This window comes from Leopardus geoffroyi, chromosome A3 (assembly GCF_018350155.1).
Source record: "Leopardus geoffroyi isolate Oge1 chromosome A3, O.geoffroyi_Oge1_pat1.0, whole genome shotgun sequence".
In the NCBI taxonomy this organism is placed as follows: domain Eukaryota; kingdom Metazoa; phylum Chordata; class Mammalia; order Carnivora; family Felidae; genus Leopardus; species Leopardus geoffroyi.
This window is the reverse complement of record NC_059336.1, coordinates 21,627,733-21,650,279: the sequence shown is the minus strand read 5'-3', so window position 1 is coordinate 21,650,279 and position 22,547 is coordinate 21,627,733. Positions and strand designations below refer to the sequence as shown.

Genomic DNA, 22,547 nt, shown 5'->3' with positions numbered 1-22,547 from the left:
CGCAGTGACAGCAAAAACAGTCACCAGCTAGAAGAATGTTTCTTAACTGGAGTTTGCCCATTACTGGTTAATTCCACACTAATCAGTAAAATGTGAAAGTCGGTTATGTCTACAATAACCTGACTCCCTATCACCACCCCCATAGCAATGGGAAAGACAAATTTCTTCACGGATTTGATAACTGGACTTTAAAACTTTTAAAAAATAGGTAAAGGGGTCAGAGTCTCAAATAGTGCTCTAAAGGAGGTCAATGAAACCACTGACTTCCCTGCCCCCACCCTCAAAAAAATTAACATATTACTTAAATTTGAGAAACAATCGAAAGGACCCCCCCCCCCCCCCCGGGCCAGGGCAGCATGTAATTTCCCGAACGAAGCCAACAAATTAAGGGCACGAAGGTGTTTTATGGTGGTGCTGTCACAGACTGAACGTCAGAACTGGACATTAAAGGGTAGTCCTGGAGGCTGAGTGGGAGCACCCCAGGTGAGAAAAGGGGCGTCACCCTTGAAGAAAGAACAGCAAGAGCCAAGCCGTGAAAAGTGCACGTGGGTGGCTTGGCAGAACCAAAAGGAAGATTTTGGGGGGGGGACAGCCAGACAGCGGAACGTATACGGAGAAGAGCGCGGCCTGGGGCCCGCCAGGTTAGGGAGAAAGCCGCCCCCGCCGCCCCGCTCCCGTACCCGGTCCTGCTCACTCAGCAGGAGTGCTCCCTCGGGATCCCCCTCCGAGGGCTCCCGGTTGCTGCGTTCCCTCTAGCTCCCGCCACTCTTCCCTTACCTCGTCTTCCAGCCTTTCCCTCACTCTCCCGCCTCCTCGGCCCCGCCGGAAGTGACGTTATAACTAGCGCGCCGTACAGCGCCAGAAAGGTTCTGCGGGAGCGGGAGAAAGGGTTCCGGTGAGACTCATTGCGCCTGCGTGCGGCTGCGAGCGGTCAAAGCGCCTTCCGGAGGCCGTAGAACTGCGCCTCTCTCCTCGTCTGTTCCTTTCGAAGTGCCCTAAGCGAACTTCAGAGAGGCCGCCGCCACTGAAAGGGCGTTTTTCTGTAGCCCCGACACCTCTCGGTGCGCAGCTACTCCGGCCCTTGCCCTTTGACCCTGCTCTCACGGCGGGGTGAGAGGTCGGTGGCCATCTTGTGGCGGCGGCGCGGGTGGCTGTTACTGCGGAGACCCATCCCCTCCCCCCTCCTTACCCCTCTGGCCGTCTGTCAGTCAGTAAAGAGCTCCGCAAGCCGTCAGGTGAGACCCCGGCCTCGCGCCGTTGCTCTTCCCGCCGCACTGGGCGGCCCAGGCCGCTCCCTGCAGGGCCTCACTGCCGCCACCATGTCCTCCTTCTCGGAGTCGGCGTTGGAGAAGAAGCTCTCGGAGCTGAGCAACTCTCAACAGAGCGTGCAAACCCTGTCCCTGTGGCTCATACACCACCGCAAGCATGCGGGACCCATCGTCTCTGTGTGGCACCGCGAGCTCCGCAAAGGTAAACACCCCCTCTGTAGCCCCTTGGGACTCCCCTGGATTGTCCTCTCCTCGGCTTACTGCCGAGGCCCCTCTAGCTTCTTAGTGGAGGCTTGCTTTCCAAGCCCCGGCCTCTGATTGCACTTCTGAGGTTGGAGACAGTGTTATTCCCATTTCTCGGAGAAGGAAACTGAGGCTGGAGAAGGTTTAAGGTACTTGTCTGAGGTTCCCAGACTCCCGGTTCATCCGGCCCGTTTCCCCTTCGGCTCCTCCTGCCACTTGTGACTATTATTATCTCGACAGCCTTGTAGAAGGTACTGGCCCAAGGCTGTTGTGTGCCAGGCGCTTTGCTGGGCATTTGGAGTAGGAGCCAGAGGATTCTGGAGTGAAACTGCCTAGATCAAGTCCTGGCTTAGCCCCTTATTGGTTGAATGATATTGGGCTAGTGTCTTCATCTCCCTGTGCTTCTGTTGTCTCATCTGTAAAACGAGGACAACGATAGCTGCCACTCAGAGCCTTTATTCTGTGCCAGTCACTATGCTGAGAACTTTACGTATATCCTCGCACTCAGACCCGCTCTGTGAAGTGGGTACAGTTACCCCCATTATAGAGCGATTAAGAGACCACACTACCTAGACCTTATCTCTCAGGCCTCTCTTCTCATGCATCTTTCATTGATTCTGGACCCTGCTCAGGATCTGACATTCATTCATTGAGCCCAGCCTGTTATGTGCCAGGCACTGAGCTGGGTGCTTGATAACACGTTGGCTCCAAAGGCCGACTGCCTGGAATTTAAGCCTGATTTTGCCATTCACTGACCCCGGTAGCTTAGCTTCTCTGACCCTCAGTTTCCTTACCTATAAAGTGGGTATGATGAAGACTGATATTTACTGTGCCTTTAATTATGTGCCAGGTGCAGTACTGGTACTTTCATTTTTTTTAATTCTCAGAGTTCTCTGGAGTGGGAACTTTGCAGATGAGGAAAAACTGAGGCTCAAACAACTGGCTGTGGCAAGGAGTAAACAGTAAACAGGATAGTGCGGATGAACATCTGGCTTGGTGTCAGGCACAGTATAGGCATTTCATAAGCAATGGTGAAATGGGACTGCTAATTACTCCGTGTGAGGCAGGGTCTTTGCCTTCAAGTGCGTACAGCTCGATGGGGAAGGATAGGCACCTTTACAGCTGTTACCCTGACGATTCCATAGCAGAAAGCTGAGGCAATGAACCTTAGAGCAATTGTGGACAGCCTCTGTGTAGTAGGCCCTCCGTAGTATAGGAAGTAGCTTTACATGTGCTTCTCCTGTCTGTGAGGTGGAGATCCCACCTACGTGGTTAAGTATTTTCAAGGCCTCAGAACTGGGGAGGCTTAGACTACATCAGGCTGTCAGGCACCAAATTCCAGAATTCTTTCCGGAGACCCAGTTCTAGCCCTCTAGCAGAGACTCCCCTCCCTCCAGATCTCATGTGCTGTACTGAGATGGGGTCCCCTCTGGGCATTTGGGGGCTAGAACCTGGCGCCCCCCAGATCCTCCTTCTTGTACCCCACTGTGCCATTCAGATACTATTTCCAACATCCGAGATGTGAATCACCTCTACAGGGATCTCAGAGAGGTCGAAGCCCATCTCAGATGTCACTTTTGTGAAGCCTTCTTGATTCCCCACCTCATCCTGTTTGACTTATGGAAAGTAACCGGTGCATTCATTTATGAAGCTCCTTTCACCCTAATTTTATATGATCCTAATCTCATGGAACCTACTGTTTTAAGGAGGCTAGCATTATTATCTCCCATTTTACAGATGAGAAGGTAAAGATACTGAGAGATGAAGTGCTTTGTTCAGGGGCATTATAGCTGGGGCATAAGCCTAGAGCCCTCTGATGCCAAAATTCGTGCTTTCAAATACCCGCTGCCTTGGTGCCCATTAATAAGTGAAGGTGATCATCTGACTCCAGCCAAACCCATAGCACTTTTGTTTATTAGAATTAGTCACTGTATCCCACCCCCTGCCACGTTAATTTAGCATTTATTTCATTCTTACTATAGTTCTGGCTTTTTCACTAGATTTGTGTTTTGAGGGAGAAACTAGGCCTTCTTGTTTCTTTGCAACGCTAGTAGGATTTACCATAGTGCCTGTTACAGTTTAAAAATAGGTTAGGAGTTCAGTTGTGGTCTCTGACATCATTTTCATGGTTGAGTAAAGGATCCAAACAGCACTACCTCATACAACTTTCTGTGGGATGTTTTATATCCATGCTGTCCAACAAGGTGGTCACTTGCCACATGTAGCTGTTGAACACTTGAAATGTGTGACTAAGGAACTGAAGTTTTTTTGTGTTTTTTTTAATTAAAAATTTTTTAAACATTTATTCATTTTTTGGGAGAGAGAGCGAGTGAGCGTGAGTGGAGGAGGGGCAGAGAGAGAGGGAGACACAGAATCTGAAACAGGCTCCAGGCTCCGAGGTGTCCGCACAGAGCCCAGCAGGGGGCTTGAACCTGTGAACCATGAGATCATGACCTCAGCTGAAGTCAGACGCTTAACCGTCTGAACCACCCAGGTGCCCCAGGAGCTACAGTTTTAAATAATTGTGCTAGTTACAATTGAAGTATTCAGTAGCTATCTGTGGCTAGTGGCTACCATATTGGATAGTGCCAAGGTAGAGGATGCTCCTCCAGGCATCAGGATCATGAATTGAGCATGCCCCCACACTGAAGTGGAAAAAGATTTTGTGCCCTTGTGTTGAAAATGTCTAGTCTCTTAGATTCTGGCCCACCCTGAGTCTTTAGAAGTGGACAGTTCAATCGATGGTCAAGTCATTTTCCCTAAGGTATTCACAGACTATCTGTGAGTCACCTTCAAAGTATTACAGGATTTAAAGAAATTACTTTGTGTTTTGCTTAAATACTACTTTTATTCTTGATAAAATAATAAGAATTTGATAAAATAATAGGAATTTTGATAAAATAATAGAAATAATTCTTAATTTATCCCTTTGGGCTCCATTCCAGGTAGAACTTCCCTTTATGGAGAAGTTATATGTAAAATGCTCTTGGACGAATATTTTTTAGTAATGTTTTTGTATGTTGCCTTGAGTGCAGAAAAACAGGCCTTTTTTTCCCAACTGTTTTGGATGTCAAAACCAGCTAAACGTGACATTTTTTTCGTCAGTTAACCATATAAATTTTGCTTAATAACTGTTCTGCTCATTTGGAATGGGCATAGTTAGGCAATGAAAGGATCTATTTTGTCATATTGGAAAGACCTCTGAACAAGTGAGTTGTCTGTCACCTGGGACTAGAGTGGAGGGTGTGTGTGTTCAGGTGCTCTGGGCTTTGTCATAGCACCTTTACACACGTGATACTTATGTTGGCTTCAAGAAGCTGGATGTGGAGGGATAAAGTTTCATGCTAAATAAATCCTCATTGCAAAGTTTGAGGATGATGAAAATTCATTGGCAATGTAAATAGTGAAAAACTTCGGCTCTCTGGCCTCTTGGCTATCATGTTTGTAGTACTGAAAAATGTATCAAGTCTTAATTGTCCAAACTGACATTTTATACAATGGATTCTGAATTTTTAAACATAAAATACGTGGCATTTGTAAAGCTTCACACAGTCAAATTTGCTTTGTTGAAGTTGAATCTGTTAACTCATGGCATTATTAGACTTGGTAGTTTTACTTGTTGCAACATCCCAGAACAAGGTTTGCTTTAAAAAAAAAAAAAAAAAAAAAAGAAAAGCCTTTGCCATAACGATACCTTTGTAGCGAGAGTAGAATATTGTAACTGTTGACACTTTTCCATCTGCTTTTGAGTAATAATTAGAATAGTTAAAGATACTTCCAGGTTTACATATTATCATCAGTTGGCCATGTTAAACTAGGTTAGTACCAGAAGGTTAATGTAACTCAGGATATCCATATTTAATTTTATGAATACATACTTTAAAGATTGTTTTTAACTTGGTTTATTCTTCTGTAGCTATATTTTAAAATGTCACATCTTATGCCTGCTGTGTCAGATTTTATGCATGCTGTGTGCATTTCAAAAGAAACAGGTGGTTTCTGAGAGCAAGTAGAGGAAGGACCAGCTATTTAGGTATGTGAAGGTTATATAAGGCTTGTTTGAGTTTTTCGGGTATTTTAGCATTGGAGAAAACTTAGTGTTTTGGACTGTCTGATTGCGTTCTTATTTATTTCCTTTAAAAGAAAACTGGGACCAAGAATGATAGTGATGTAACTTTACGGTTGAGAAGTTATGTGCATAGAAGCCAGGAAATTCAGTAATGTTCCCCCAAGCAACTGTAACTCAGACACAGTGCATGAGGTTTTTATGGTTTAATATATGATACCATACAGAGTAATAGAAAATACTACATTTAATATGTATAAGAGAGAAGAATTACAGTTTTTGTGGGAGCCATCATTTTGCGTATCCAGAATTCAGACATCTTTAAGTTTTCAGTAATAATGTAGCATTAATATATATTTGTATTTGAGGTAAATATCCATTGGTGCGTCTAGAGATTTCTCTGGATTATAAAGTTGGTATCATTGGCTGATTATTGTTATTGGAACGTCCAAAGAGAAATTCTCACCATAGGAACATAAATTACAAGAATCTGCTTTAAAAACCTAGTTCACCTAGCTCAGTCTTTCATTCTGCAGGATTTGATAATTAATAGTGAATTAGAAATGCTTATCTTTGCAATAAAATAAAGGAAAACCTTGATTTTAATGTGTCTTCTTGAGAATGTTGACTGCTTCTCCTTTAGGAATTTTCTTTGGATTATCTTTATTTTTACTGTCAATTATTTCTGTTAAAATATCACAGAAATGAAAATGGCCCATTCTTGTTTTGTTTCAAAATTGTATTCTCAAACCTGTTTTGTTAGAGATGTCAAAAAGTTACTTAAGTTGTTTTTTCAAACATAAAGGAGCCCTGATCTCAGGTAGATAATGCTTATCTTAGTTTCTTTAGGAGTATGTTAGGGCAGAAGAATTGTGGATTGAGCATTTCCTTGGTGTAAGTTAAATTATCTTTTTTTTTTCCTTTTTTCCAGCCAAATCAAATAGAAAGCTTACTTTTTTGTACTTAGCGAATGATGTCATCCAAAACAGTAAAAGGAAAGGACCTGAATTCACTAGAGAATTTGAATCTGTCCTTGTGGATGCTTTTTCTCATGTTGCCAGGTATGTTGTCTGGTTTTTCTGTTTGTTTTGTTTGGTATTTAAATGCATTACCCTTTCCTCTTTATTGTTCTTTCCTTTTCTGGGATAACCTTTGTAAATTGACAACTTCATATTTTACAGGGATGTGCTTTACAGTGTTGCAGAGGCCAAATTATAATTTTATGTTTTGTTGCACCCTTAAGAACTATTTCAGACATGTAAACATTTTGATGCATTGAAGAGATTGAGTCTAGCACTTGTAGAACATTTTTTACCCTAAATATATTCATTTATTGAACTCATTTCTTGAATATGGTGTTTTCCTCGGTTTGACTAAGTTGTCTCATTAGTTTATGGTCAGAAAACAAAGCTAAAGAGTATGTGGAAACTTTCCAGTAACAAAACCTTAGTAGCAAGATATTAGTTGCTTATGCCTTCATTTTTCCTCCCTTTCCTTCTTCTAGATGTCTAGAGATCTAGTTTACTAAAAATAGTAGTCATTACTATAACAATAGAGATAATTACTAGTGTGAAAAGCAGATATTTGCTCTGGCTGTATCATATTAAATCTTTTCTGTTTTGTGAACGAGAGGACTAGAGCATAGAGCACACTTGTAGCTAATATCACAGAAAATACATTTGATTAGAACTTTTATAAATCATTTTTAGTTATTTAAAAACAAACTGCTTCCTGTAGACCCAAGTTGGGTGCCCAGGAGGAGCAAAGAAAAACTATTTTTCACTAGAATATTAGCAGACGTATAAAAAAAAAATCTTTGCGAAAGGAAATTGGGAAGACCAAAAAGGAGACCGACTGGTTAAACAAAATTGTTGTAGATCTAAAGTGTAAGTGAAAGGCCTTAAATGTGTAAATGGCTCCAGCATTTCAGGAAAGATTTGACACGTTTGAAGGAATAAAATGAGAAATCCAAAAGAAACAAATGACATCTAGTTTTCTAGAGGTGGGAAAAAGATTTTTGTTTGCCAGCTCCGTGGCTGGCTCTTTCTTTTAATGAACATGGGCACTGAAGAAGCAGAATGTGTTACAATCTTGAAACAATCCTGAATCCTTGTAACAGAGTAAACTTAGAAAAGACTGCCAGAAAAGCTATCTGAGATAGGAGCCAGGCATTTTCTTGTTTTGAGGAGATGTAGTTCAGTTTCTTAGGCTGTAGCTCTACCTCCAGCACTGTCTGAGTGACCTTAGATGTATTACTTAGCTTTTGGAGCCCAAGTTTCCTAGCTGATTAGAAAGGGCCAACAGCACCTATCTCGCTGAAGTTGTTGTGGGGCTGAAGTACACCAGTCTGTTCGAAAGTACGGAGTCTGATGCCGGGTCCCCAGTCTTTGTTCATTTGTGGGTATATGTTAAATTAGAAACTATGTGACAAGAAGGACCATTTGTTTTTTATTTGCTGTATCATGGGCACCTGGTGAACGGTCTGGCACAGAGTTGCCAGGTTGCATAGTTTTAGGGAATACCATTTATGTAGCCTTGATGGGATTGGTGTCCCGGAGTTGGGCAACATTGTGGTCTGCCCTGGTACAGGGAGGATTCAGTAAATCTTTGTTGAATGAATTAATTAGGGTATAGGAAATTGACTAAAATAATTTCCTATAAGGATAGTAAACATAACATTTTTATTTAAAAATGTCTTGGCAGATTCTGTGGCATTATGCAGAAAGTAAACCTGGTCCTTTTTTTTTTTTTTTTTTTTTTTCTTTTCCCTTTCCTTTCCTTTTTCCTTTTTTTTCTTTTTTTTTCTTTTTTTTTTTTTTTTTTTTTTTGCATTCTTCTAGTATAATGTCCTTCTTGGGTATTAGGTTCAGGGTCCCCATGTTTCCAAGCCCCTTCCACCATTTTTGGAACAGAAAAGTCAGCTACTCCACTTCAATCCTGACGTGCCTTACCTGTAGTAAGAAGTACTCGGTCTGGTTTTCCGTGCTCAGTTGATGAACAAAGATAGGGGACCCATTAATATCGACCAAAATTGATTAAAAGAATCTCTTTATGGTAATTTCCTACTTCCTCCCTCCACCCCCTCAGCACCCTCTGCCTCCCCAAAAAAACCCTCAAAACCAAACCTCTCAAGTCAGAGGAAGCTACCAAGCGCCTAGGTTAGATTTAATTTGAATAGTAGTTTAATTAGCTAGACTTTGAACTTTTTTCCACACAATGCCTTCTTATTGTCTTCTCATTTGGAGATAGCTGTGCACTTTGTTTTTCATTCAACATATATTGGAGTGCCTTCTGTGTGCCAAGTACCGATGCAGACACTAGAGAAGCCGCAGTGAACAAGGCAGGCAAGGACAAATAAATGAACAAGATGCTTTCAGAGAGTGATGATATGGACATAATGAGATAGAATGACATTCTGGAGTGGGATCCCTTCTAGTGTGTTCATGGAAGAGCTCTCTAAGGAAATGGGATTTGAGGTAATCATCCATGAAGTAGGAGCAAACAGCTGCTAAAAAGAACCCAAGGTAGGAGTAATCTTGGCGTGTTAAGAGGATCAGGATGAAGGCCAGTGTGGTTAGAGCAACTGTGGTTGAGAAAGGGAAAAGTGGCATCCAGATAAGATCAGAGGGGCAGGCAGGTTCCCGTCACGTAAGTCTTGTAAGCCTTGGGAGAGAGGATTTTGTTCTGATGGGATGTCAGTGACAGAGTCTTAAGCAGGAGAATGATGTATTCCATCACATTGTTAAAAGGTCTCTCTGGTTTGGTGTGGAGAATGGGTTATAAAGGCCGAGGGAGGGGCAGGGATGTGAGGATGAAGGATATTGCTCTACTACAGGCTAGAGGTGACAATGGCTAGGACTCAGAAGCAGTGAGAAGATAGTAATAGCTTCTAGTTTATCCAGCGTTTACTTTGTGCATGTGTTTGACTGCCCCCCCCCCCCCCCCCCCCCGCGTAAAAACTGATAGGATTTGTGGGAGCTGGTAGTAAAGGGAAAGAGAAATCCGATTATTTCTAGGTTTTTGACATGGCTAAGTAGATGGCTGATGGTGCTGTTTACTGAGATGGAGTTTGGGGCAAAGATATGGTAGAGGAGGTCAGAAGGTTTGTTTTGGCCATGTTAAGTTTGAGATGGCTAGTAGATATTCCAAGGAGTGATGCCATATAGGCAGATGGATGAAATAGTCTGAAGCTGAGGAGGAAATTAACTTCTGGAGACATAAATTTGAGGTTATCACCATATACATATTTATTTACTGTTGTGTCATGGATCCCCACAGATACTCCAGGATGGGAGACTTGCTAGGAGGACTCGTAGCACTCTGCGTATAGTCTTGCTTACAGCTGTGATTTATTACATTGGAAGTATACAAAGCAAAGTCAGCAAAGGAAAAGGTGCATGGGACACAGTCCAGGGGAAACCAGGTATAAGCTTCCAAGAGTCCTCTCACAGCGGGGTCACACAAAACATACTGAATTCCTCCATCTTTGAATTGCCACAACACGTGTCAAGTGTTGTGTACCTGGGAAGCTCATTAGAGACTCAGCGCCTAGGGTTTTTATTGGCGTTAGCCACAGATACTCTCTGCCAAAATTCCAGACTCCCAGAAAGAAAGCAGGTATTCAGCATAAATTACATTGTTTGCACAAACAGTTTAGGCACAGTAAACTACCCTGATTATCAGTTAGGAAATTGCAAGAACGCTCCAGAAACCCAAGTTTCCAGGTGACAGCCAAGGGCCAGCCTGGTGAGCAGGCCTTTTCTAAGGGTAACGGTCTCAGGCTTGCTATGCTAATTCTTTTCTGAGCTATTGGCAGTGGAACATTTCTGCTCCAGTTTCACATGAGGCTCTGTTGGAAGTGCTGAGGATATTTAGAAAGAATTCCTGCCTTTAGTAGGCCTATTACAGTGCTACTGTGCCTGGCACAAGACAGGAACACACAGATTATGGTGAGTATACCAAGGAAGTGCCAGAAGAGGAAAAGGCCTCAGCTGACATTTCAAGCAACAATTCTGTGTATAATACACAGTTTGCACTTTTCAGATCAGTTTTGCAGTGATTGGATTTATGATCGGAATTGAAATGCATACTAATTTGTGTTTAACATAAGTTATATATGTATTTAGTAATCATTTTCCACTTATTCATTGATTAATGGCAAGGACTTTTTGGTGTCTTTTTCACTTAAAGATTTCTCAGCTTAGAATGGAGTTAGTGCAACCTGGAAAGATAGTTCTGTCTGATATCAAACTACTTTATTGCTTTAGTTGTACCTCATTCCAAGTGCTAACGGGATTTCCAGTTCACTTGAGCTGCTTACGGCAAAACCTCATGAGTAAAAAGATTTCTTGACTGTTGTATCTGTAGCTTTGAAACTTAGTGGGCAAAATCTTCATTTACTACATTGCTTCAGGAATTAGCCTATCCTGGTTAATTACATTCACCAGTTTAACTAGAGCCCCCTTTTGGCTTTCGCCTTTAGTGGTAAAAGCCTTTTAAAAATGACTTGGTTATTACAGGTTTGTGTATCAGTTTCCATTGCATATAGTGACGTGGTCGAAGCTGGACCGCGAGTCATTCTTAGTCTAAATGGAGTCCCAAATATTTAGTCTGCATTGTGGTCCCCTGGCTCCTTAACTAAATCCTTGATAAGAATTTGTCATGATAGGTTCCTCTTTTAAGTGAACAGAGAATTTGCAGAGAACAGGTTGTGTGTTAAAATTATCAACCAGTTAATTAAGTTCTAATTAGTTGTGATTTGGTTATACTAGTTATTTTATTTTCTAAACCATACATTTGACCTCATCAGTGATTTCTCATTGCCTTCAGGATAAAGGCCACATACTTAATATGACATTCGGGGCCCTCGTAATCTAATTCCACTCTCTCCCTCCAGATTCTTCTGCTCCATGTACTCCTTATATACTTAAGTCATCTTATATATTACCCACAACTTCTCCCTCTTCACCTTGTTCTGCTTTCGAGGAGATGGAGTGAGCAAAGGCACGTGGGCAAGAGGGAGCAAGTTCTGAATAGAAGATACGTATGGTTGAGTGCTGCTAGAATGCGAAGCCCACGTTGGGGTCTGGAAAGGGAAGGGGCCGATGGGTCAGGCCCTGGGCCTCGTTCTTTGTATTCCAAGCACAGTATTTCCTAAACCTCATTGAAGGCCCAGAGGAGTTGTTTAGCTGGTGTCTGACCCGGTGGCTTTGTTGTGGGAAAATGGCTGCTGAAAGGTAACTATATGTATGGCCTACTGAAATCTATCTAAAAATTTTCAAAAAAAAAAGATTACAATTAGATATTGTGCCTGTTCTAGGGTGGGTAGCAGTGGGGGTCTGAGAAGACAAATCTCTTGGCCCTGTGGAAGTTACATCCAAATGGACAGAATATAAACAAGTCAGCTATATACCTTATCAGAAGCTAAGTTAATGGAGTAGGGAGAATAATTATTTTTAACTTTTTATGTTTATTCATTTTTTGAGAGAGAAACCGAGCATGAGTGGGGGAGCGGCAGAGAGAGAGGGAGACGCAGAATCCGAAGCAGCCTCCAGGCTCCGAGCTGTCAGCACAGAGCCTGACCCTGGGCTCCAGCCCACGAATTGTAAGATCATGACCTGAGCCCAAGTTGGACGCTTAACCGACTGAGCCACCCAGGTGCTCTGGGAGCATGATTTTAAATAGGGAGATTAGGAAAGGATACCTGAGCCATGCCACCATGTAGGGAAATGGGGTTCCAGGCAAAGTGAACTTTAAGTGCAAAAGCCCTGAGGCGACAAGAATGCCAGGGTAGCTGTTGGCGAGCGAAGGAGGGAGAGAGAGTAGGTGAGGTCAGAGAAATAATAAGCTCTGCTGAGAATGGCTTTGTAGGCTTTTTAAGAACTTTCGGTTTTATTCTGAGGGAAAAACCATTGGCAGTTTTGAGCAAAAGAGTGACATAATCTGCCCTGAGGCCAGAGCTAGAAGTTTTAAAGCTTGAGGTGAGCTTGTAGGAGGACAAGCGTGGAAGCAGGGAGACCAGTCATCTGGCAAGAGATGATAGTGGCTTGGACCAGGTGGACAGCAGAGGAAGAAGTGAGAAGTCATTTGTTTCCAGATGTATGCTGAAGGTGGAATAAAAGTGTTTTTATCACAAATATCAGCTAATTAGGTCTTATCTCTAAGTTTTATAAACTATCGTTGAAAATTGTTTCCTTTTTTCCCCCCTTCACTTCACCTCTGACTAAAAAAAAAGTTTGAGCAAAAACAGTTTTGTAAGAACCCTGATAGAGTACTTTGGCCCTGATTCAGTGAAATTTGCCACTAATGTTTCATAAATAATGCATTCTGACCAGATCAAGCTGAGCCCTCATGTTATGTTGACTGTTAACATAAGTTTTAGAAGAGTGCTGTCGGGGCTGAGGGTGGATGAAGTTCCCATCTCTGTTGAATTCGGTATGATTTCTTCTTGAAGTTCATGTTAAAGACACTGGCTTAGAAACTAAGATGTCAGCTTATCCCTTCTTGTTGAAAGTCACTCAGGGTAAGATCACTGACATCCAGACAGCTTTACCAACCAGAACAATTCATAGTAACACTGTGGATGGTGAGGAATTTGTTTTCCTTTCAGAAAGTCTTCCCATTCTCTGACATTTTCTGGTAAGCAGCTGTTGCACGCGCGGAGTGCTAGCGCGGAGTGCTAGTTACAGTCATCTCGCGGGCAGGGTGTGAGTTACAGTTATCTCTTTGAAAATACTGTTTCAAGAGTGTAATACATCAGAAAAAAAACTGTGCAGCTTCTTTCAGACATAAATTACAGAGGGCTATATTCTCAGTGTGTTCTAAGATTATCCATTAGACACCTTTGTGTGAATGAGGACTATGACCTGACCCAGAATTAAAATAAGTATGAAGTAGTTCATTTAAGTGGAGATCGGTCTTGGCATATACGTGTGTATGATTCTATTTATACATATAGAGGTGTTGCTGTGTTAGCTTTGATGAGTGGTGGTGAATTTATTCCCCGTTGTAAATGTTTTATTTTTTTAAATCATTTTTTTCTCTATCCTTTAAGGTTTTGACCCTTTAGGTTTGTTTTCCAGCAGAATGTCTGGCACTACGTTTCTATTAATATCTTCCTGAAAAGCAAGTGGTCACAATTGAAATGATCAATTTTTGATAATTGTCTGTAAAAACCCACTATTGGCTTGTTGCCCTATTTACCCCATCTTTAAAAGGAGGTCAAGGACACAGATTACTTCTATAACATAATCCCTCTGTCTTTTCTGTGCACCAAGGAAGAATGTAGTTCTGGTCAAATTTTGGGTATCTGTTCATCACGATATGTATCTCACTCGTCCTTCTGTTTTTAAATATGCCAATCATTTAGTCAGTTTTTGTTGTTTTTAAAGTAGATCTGTCCTAATAAAAGCAAAACATCTTAAGCTTATATATATCTTTTCGTCTTTTCTGGGCAGAGAGGCAGATGAAGGCTGTAAAAAACCTTTAGAAAGATTGCTGAACATCTGGCAAGAAAGAAGTGTGTATGGCGGCGAGTTCATACAGCAGCTGAAGCTGTCTATGGAGGACTCCAAGAGCCCTCCCCCCAAAGGTAGAAACATCACCACATGTTTACAGCTCTTGGTCTTTGCCTACTTTCGAATCACATATGAAAAGCTGCAGTGGGGGTTGCTGTGAACCACCAGCGATTGTATGATTCTTCAGAGAGATGCTCGTAAATGATGGTGAGAATTTATGTAGTGCTTGCAGCGTGTAAGCCTGGTTCTAGTATTCATGCTATTCATCATCTCACACCCTTAACTTTGCCGTGTATCCTCCTTGGCTCTCCCCTGCCTTGCAGAGACTTTTCCTTGCACAAGGGAAAGGAAAACAATGTTGTTTAGTTGTGGGGAACTAGGAAACTCCCCGGACTGAGGTTTTGTCCTAGCCCTGCCACTGACCCCTACAGGGTCTGATATGTCCCTTGGCCCTCTCAGAACTTGGCTTCATTAAATATTGGTGTGGTTTGGAAACATAATTTCGATGTTTGTCAGTTTGCAGCCTACAGTTGACTTTGGTCTTCACTGAACCCAGGATACCCTCCAGAAGTGTGTACACATAAGTGCACACACTCTTAAGAGCTTACGTTAAAGAGGAGTAAGATCAAACATTATGTGGTTCTTGGGTTTGTGGTTAGTTGCGGTTTAATTTGAAATGGCACAACATGTTTCTGGGCTACAGACCTGAGCTGACTGTACATGAACTCATCGCCTGGAGGAATAAGTCTAAGGGCTAACATAATACTTAGGACCCTTTATAGTCTGAAATTAGCTTACTTTCCCAGATTCTGCTGCCATTGCTTCACACACACCATAGTCTTTGGCCATACCCATTTCCCTTCTGGATGTTCTCTTGGTACCTCTTCCTTTGCGTCCGGTGTTACCTCTGCCTGAAATGTCCTCTGTCCCTTTCACTGTGTGGTGAACTCATTCTTCAAGAATGCTATTCTCATTTTGACATCTTCCCTACCTTGTCTGGGCACATGTAACCATTCCCTCCATGTTCCTCTGGTACTTTGTACATGCCTCTGCTGTGGCCTTTAACCGTGGTTAGTTGACGTGTCAATATCATTCATTCACCCCCCCTTTATCGTATACCTTTTATGATCTCTCCCAGGTCTGAGTTTCTATGCATTTCAAGGTAGAACAACTTTCCTGTAAAACTACCAAGTTAGAGGCTTTGTGAGAATGACATAAGTGCTTTCAGACTGCAGGTCGTTGTTGTTTTACTTAAAGGTGATGGAAAACAATTTTGAGGTCATTCTGGTGGAAGCTTCTGAAAAGTAGGGTATTTCCTACTTTGGATTCTGGTAGTGTTCGTATCGTGTCTTTTGGAGGTGTTCTGCACAGCGTTGGGGAATTACTCAGCATTCTTTACTCTTAAATTTCCTTGGTAAGCAGTGCTGGGGTTTTTAGAACACCTTTGGGCAAGGAGGAGAGCTCTGCGAGACAACGTTGGAAACTAAGAGTTGAGTTTCAATTCAACAAGCATTTGCCAGACATGTGCTTTGAGTAAACGTCTATGCTAGATGCTATAGGACTGAGCAGAGGAGCGAGAAATAGTTTTGTGCTCAGGGAGCAGCCAGGCGAATTGGCGAGTTTATGGTAGTGGTACATTTGAAAACAGCTCCTTTGGGTTTCTGATTTCTTTGAGCATCTAGACGTTAACAGCGGTCGAAGCAGTACTCTGTGTGGAGGACAGTGCTGATCTGAAGGTAATTTCTCTTTCTCTGTGCTATAAACATGGAAGCACACAGCTAAAGGTTCCAACATATGTGTTAGGTCTTGTGTTGTCTTTGGACCTGAGTTACCAAAATATTTTACCTCAGTCCTTTCAAAATATTGATAAGTCCTCCAGAAGTTTATTTCAGAATTTAAATTGTCCCTTTATATTTTCAGCTTTGATTCATGATATTTCTTTGTCTTGAGACAAGTCTAGAGTTTACCTTTGAAATAAAAATTTTCCTGTGGAACCTTGACAGTGGAGAATAAATGAGCTTAGGAATTTTGTTTTAGAACTGGAAGTTTCTTGGGTTTATATACTCGTCTCCCCAGGTGTTCTAAAGTTGTCTCTCTGTTTGTGGGAATACTCAAGCTGTCGCTCGACTACGTGGAATTTCATTTACTTAAGTCACACATGAATCACACAGTATCCTACAGTTGTAGAAGGATTTAGAAAAGAAATTGGTAAGTGGAAAATTCATGTTTAGGTCTATACGACTTTAAAGCCTGTTTTCTTAAAACACATGGATTCAGTAGACTTAAATTAGGATATGAGTTTATTATGAGTACGTCACCCAACTTTCCTGGACCTGAGTATAGTTAATTTAGCTCTTCAGAGCAAGGATTTGAAACCAGACTTCCAGAGTATGGATCCCAGCTCTGTTACTTCCGACCTCTGTGACCTTGTGCGTAGCATTTGACTTCTTGAGCTTTGGGTTCTTCACTGTACCATGTGTCTGTTAGTATTAATACCCCATAGTGTTGTTGTGAGGGTTATTTGAGATAACAGAGGTAAGATGTTATTAACAAAGTGGCGATATGACTTTTATTTGATTGAGGTTTTAATATCTAATGTTCTAAGTTTCTCAGTATGAGCCAGTGGCAAACACAGGAAGAGGCTTAGTATTTTCAGTCCCCCAGATTTTGTGCAAGACTAGAAGGCATAGTGGTTAAGAGCACGAGCTCCAGGCCCAGCGTCCCCAGGTGTTCAGGTCTGGACCTGGGCACTTAGTTCGATTAGACGGTACTGATGAGTGCTTTCAGGATGGTACCTCCAGCAGCAGACCTTTTCTGTGAGTAAAGTTTGATATGCTTCTTTTAAAAGTTGCCTTTATTTTGCAGGGAGAGAACAAAGAATGGGGGAGCTGTTGTAAACGATATTTCCTGATTCGTTTTCATTCTAAAAGTAACATCAGATCTGTGGGTTTGGGGTTTTTTCTGCTTGTTTTTTAATCCCAGAAAACTTCAGGTGGATTGTCTGGAAGACCTAGCTTTACAGGTAGATGACTGCATTTCGTAAAATGATTTGGGGGCTTTCAGGCTTTTTGCCTTAAAATTAATTTCATAGTCTGCTATAGTGTGTGAAATTCTATCACAATCAGGTCTCCAAGAGACACATGATAAATGCTTAGGTAACCAGGATTACTTGAATGTTAGCCAAGTACAAGGCCCCTAGAGACACAGGGACAGGTTGGAGAATAGAATAGACGGTATATGATATGAGGACAGGCAGATTGGAGCCATCCGTAGTGTTTGCCCTGCCTGTAACAGAGTGGTTGAATAAGTCAAAAATGAAGTGTAAATACTGTGGTCGGAAGCTGAATTGATAGTGGGAGGGTATGTTGTTGACTGACAGATTTCCTAGGCTGTTTTTAGTAGCTGCCTGGCTAGATTGAGAATCCCAGGCGTCGTAACTGCTGACTTTGTACAGATGAATCAGGGCAGAGTTACCAGAGCAGGCTGTCCTGTTAGTGTAAATGGAAGCAATATAGTCATTTTTGGCACAGCACTAACATCTTCCAAGCTCTGTGCCGCCTCTGCTTTCCAGAGGTTTCCAGCTTGGGTCTGTTGACACTTTCCTAGGTATTATAGGAATGTAAAGAAATAAGAGGCTTAATGTTTCTATCAGAGAGATAAGGCCCATGCCTGCCAGTGGCCATTCAAAGTAGCAAGGGCCAAGTGCTGTGGACGTAGAGGGAGATGATGATTCGTGCGGTTACCACTAGTAGGCATTGATTACTGTCACATCGTTAGAGGCCATTACAGGTTTTTGAGCAGAGAGAGAGGTGCAGTGGGTGATTTCATTTCATAAGAGTATAGTCTGAGTTGAAAAAGGAGTGACTAGATGCAGGGAGACCAGTTGGGACAGTGGTCTGGACCAGGCATGGAGAAGGCCACATTACTGATAAGAGGCAATGGGAAGGAACAGACAGGAGAGATCTGTAAGGTACCTCTCAGAAGCATAGACTCTGCTGGAAGTTAGAACTTCGGGAGAGATCTTGGTGGTCTCCAAGGTGATGTACTTGGAAGATGGGGCCACTGGAAGTGTTCGTAGTGTGAGTAGGTAGGTAGCTCAGGAAAGGAGGCGGCTTAGGGAGGAAGTCATGATAATGCATTTCCAATAGGTCCTCCAAGTGGAAAGAGGAGAGAATTGAAGTAGGATGACGTGGTTTTTTCTTATTACACCCTCTTCCACTGGGAGGACAAAGGACAGAAATGGGCCTGTGATTATTTTCATTAGTTTGATTTCAGTCTTGTAATGCCATGAGCGAGTGGCAGCATGAAGTGGTAGAAAGCACTCCAGTTTCGGAGGCAGGTGACTTTGGCTACAGGGCCCAAACGAGGTGGGTTGAAAGCAAAGACATAGATCTATCTAAGGCTTTCCAGTGCCCAAATTCAGTGATTCTGAATGTCCGGAGATACTAAACGGTTTGTGGCTTTTATATATAATAACTTCTGTATGGAAGTTCGAAAACTGAAAGATTCAAGTTTTGTAATTTTTCTACCGTTCTTAGCGTATTTAACAATTATTTAATCGAGCACTGTTCTAGGTGCTTGGAAGTGAACCAAAAAATATTTAAAAAATTGTTTTGCTCATGTGCTTATTTTTTACTGGTGACTCTTGACTCAGGGGCCTCTTTGATGCTGTGGTGGCCAAGTGTCTACTTGGGTCATACTCTACGCTGCATATTAATTAGCAGCTAGTGTGTGCTTAGTACTGTTAGATACTTCATATGCAAATTATATACCATTAGATTATTCTACAAATATAGCTGTCCTTATTTTGCATAGTGCAGGACTATAAAAATGACCATGTGAGCTGAAACCATGCAAAATGATCTTAATGGGAAAAATTATGATCGTTCTATGACTTTTAAAAATTCTTTGTCAGAGAATTGAAAACTCACTGTTCATTACAAATCTATAGGGAAACAGAAAAGATAGTAACACTCATGGTTGCCTAGCATGCTGTCACATAAAACGTTAGAAACATTGAGAATTAAAGTGTTTTATTTCTTTGTAATGAGCTTAACAAGAGGGGTTTGTGCAGAGCTTGCCTTCCTGTGTCATCTGTGGTACGGAGCAAGCGTCCTAGAAGTTTGGATCAGCTTCCGGCAGCTTAGTCTTTGTGCCTGCCGTGTCGTGAGATAAGTTGGAGAGTTCCCGAAGCGTGAAGTGTTGTTAGCGTTGCTTCCTCTGGGACACGGTCATCCTTTTCGTCACAACCACTTTCTTCATTTCTGTGGACAAAGCTGGCTTTCCCCAGGTGACTCTGGCTGCGGACCTAGAGTTTCTGGAAGGGTGTGGCAGCACCAGTGTCCCCTCCGCCAGCTACGTCTTCTCCAGCTCTCGTGAGGTTCCATTCGCTTCCGTCATGAGCTTTAGTTTTAGTTTCTGGGCTACTCTTTCATCTTTGTCATTTTCAGCCAGTTCCCTGTTTTGACTAATCATTTTTATAAAATGCCATGTGCATTTGATCACTGGGAGACAACACAGCTAAACACTTTGCTGGTGGCGTGTGAACTGAAAGAACAGCTGTGCAGTGACCAGCCACTGACCTTGAAAGAAGTGATGTGGTCACCAGTCATGATGCATTTGTATTATTTATGCAGTGATTTGTGGACTGAAGTTAGTGAAGTTTGTTCTTTATGTAATTACTCAGAGTTAATATGCCACAGTAACTGAAATTTGGACTGTGTTGTTGGGGGACTGGTGTTATTTAAACTGTGGTAGCAAATCCATGCATAATAGAATCACGCAAAGTGAGGCCTGCTTGTGTTGCAGATATTTAGTAGAACAGAGGAGCAAAGCATTAACAAAAAATCGAACCCGTGATACCGACTTGGCTTTCACATCAAGCATAGTTTGGTGAGTTAATGTGTAAGGTAGAAACAGGAACTACATCCTTCTTTCCAGGAGAAAGTGTTTAATTAAGCAAGAAGTGTACGTTATTCTGTTTATAACTCACAGAGTTCTAAAGCAGGTGCATGGCGACCTGTCATTTGACAGATGAGTGATTGTGTGCTGCTAAGGAATTTGACTGCAGTGGAAAGAGCACAGATTTTTGAAAGTCGTACATACCTTTAGATGAGTTATTTAACCTCTCTGGGCCTCCCATTTTCTCACCTGCAAGATGGAGAGACTACATCTTAGGGTTGCTGGAAGGACTAAATGTACAGAAGCTGTTGCAGCGCCTGGCGCACGTTAGGTGTACCATTGTTTCTTTGCTTTCCAAGCCTGAACGTGTCATTTAGACTTGAGTCCCACAGATGTGTGGCATTTATTTTGTATTGTCCAATTTGATCCAAAAGGAAAGAGTTTTGAAATGGACATGCTTATCATAGCGTGGGTGTTTAGAGTTTCTGACACAATTTCATTGGTTGGTTTCTCTCTACTACAGGTTTCTCCTGCTATCGAAAGTAGACCGTATCTATGAAACCTTTCCTAAGCCAAGTTGGAATAAAGTGAAGAAGCAGTTACCGTTAATTTATATGGAAAAAGTTTTGAGCGTTCCCAGACTCCAAAAATAACCTCTCTTAGGCTTTTCTGATACCTTAGGCCACATCTTGCTAACAGATGCACAAAATAAATCGAGATGAAGCACAGATGCTCACAGATACAGCTCAAAGCTCTGGTGGCTTTATGTTGAAATTCTGAGTGTAGTTTCTGGAATGAACTTGGCGGGCCCCTCTGGCTGCTTGGGGTGCACACCACCTCTGTCAATGCTCCCTTCGAAACAAATGCTGACCACTATTCACTTTTTGCCTTTCTTTGCGAAAGCAAATATCCTCTCTGAATTTGTTTTGGTTAGTGAAAACGGATGCTGTTACTGTAGGTCTTTCATAAAAGCAAGCTTTAGAAAAGTGGGGAATGCCTGTTTTTATTTTCTGAAGTCCTCCTGGGAAGTATATAGTGTTCCATTTAATATGCAGTATATTCTCTACAAACCCTCCCGTATATTGGCTTGCTTTGTTATATTGTCTCATGGGTTTCTTGCCACTTTACTTCTCTTGTTAACTTTTATTTTTAAGAAACAAGCTTTTTAATGAAATGTGTTAGTTGGGGAAGTCTCGTTTTTAGACACATGTTTTCGGTAGTATTTTTTTCAGTGAGTCAATGTGAGATGACAGACCTAAGACCATTTTTGACTCTTCAGTAATGTAGGGAACTACCACCAACTTAAAATAACTAGCGTATAGGTTAACGTTAAGCTCTCTTTGGAAATGTACACCCCCTTTTACCCTTTTTTTGCATGTGGCCCATTGTGCATAGCATTTGACTCTTACCTACACGGGCTGTCGTGACCCAAGTTTGTGCCCTATTTCTTTCCTCTAGCAGCAGAAGAGAAGAAATCCCTGAAGCGAACTTTTCAGCAGATCCAAGAGGAGGAGGATGATGACTACCCTGGAAGCTACTCTCCCCAAGATCCTTCTGCAGGACCCCTCTTGGTATGTCTGGACTCCCAGAGAGTGGGGCAGAGCAGCTTTGTGGCATGACTTCTAGTTGAAGATTATGGCCACAAGGTGGCGCTAGGGACCAATAGTACAAAATCACCAGAGGGCAGTTCCGGGGGCGCTGGGTGCAAGATCCACCCAGGGTAACTTGGCAGATAGCAGGCTTGCCTTTGTCTTCACATGCCATGAGCCTGGATGGGTTTATGTCTTACAGAGTATTTGGACTTGGCTTTTTTTCACTCCTAGGAATTGACAATATTCTTAAAAAGTAGATTTTTGCGAAAGGGTAGATAATGCTACAAAGACATTTGAATGTCCTCTGCCATGGCTTTTCTCCAACAGCATGGTTATTTTTTTAATAAGTAAATAACTCATTAGTTTCTAGGACAGTCTGTGCAGCAATAGCAAATTTGCTACAATATAACCTATTTAAATATTAAAACAGGCCGTTGAATTTTTAATTATATATCTGCTATTTAGTCCTTCATATAAATTAGCTCATGAACTCTGTGTGGTTTTAATTTTTGCTGTTTATTTATTTACTTACTTACTTTACTTACTGTCAAAGAAAGTGAGGCTCAAAGAGACAGATTAAATAACTTGCCCAGTGTCTTAATTTGAACCTGGGTCTGACTGACCTCAGAGACTATGCTCTTGACTGAGTTACATGGCCTCTCATTTTGCCTAAAACAGCTTTACTTTATTATACATGGGTCTGGCCAAGACCCATGTAAATAGGAAGCATGTCTGATTTGTGTTATGTTAAAATGTTGACTTAGATGGTGGGTTAAGTGAAAACAGCGTTACATATCTTTCCATTTAAAAACTTCCAGGAGGACAACCTGAATTATCAACTTGTAGGATAACTTGACTACGGTCTGCATTGTTAGTTTGTCTCCTGGGTCTTTATGGACTGGCTAACCTGTTGGTGTTCATTGTTTTCTGATGATTTAAAAACCTCTTTTTTGATACACAC

At 42.0% G+C, this 22,547-nt stretch overlaps 2 protein-coding genes across 3 annotated transcripts in view; one reads left to right on the top strand and one right to left on the bottom strand.

The window, feature by feature from the left end:
• The window catches only part of TTI1 (TELO2 interacting protein 1), a 45,074-nt gene extending 44,186 nt beyond the window's left edge, over nt 1-888 (bottom strand). Inside the window, exon 1 of the mRNA XM_045444634.1 lies at nt 778-888. The gene's annotated coding sequence lies outside the window, so the exon portion shown is untranslated. The remainder of the gene's footprint in view (nt 1-777) is intronic.
• Nucleotides 889-893: 5 nt separating this feature from the next.
• The window catches only part of RPRD1B (regulation of nuclear pre-mRNA domain containing 1B), a 51,633-nt gene continuing 29,979 nt past the window's right edge, over nt 894-22,547 (top strand). Inside the window, exons 1-4 of one of the 2 annotated variants that reach the window (XM_045444636.1) lie at nt 894-1,470; nt 6,509-6,638; nt 14,034-14,167; nt 21,456-21,565. In XM_045444636.1, coding sequence (XP_045300592.1) covers nt 1,320-1,470; nt 6,509-6,638; nt 14,034-14,167; nt 21,456-21,565 — 525 coding nt within the window. In that variant the 5' untranslated portion in view covers nt 894-1,319. Of the gene's footprint in view, nt 1,471-6,508; nt 6,639-14,033; nt 14,168-21,452; nt 21,566-22,547 lie in introns of both variants that reach the window. The other variant, XM_045444635.1, reaches the window with a different exon arrangement.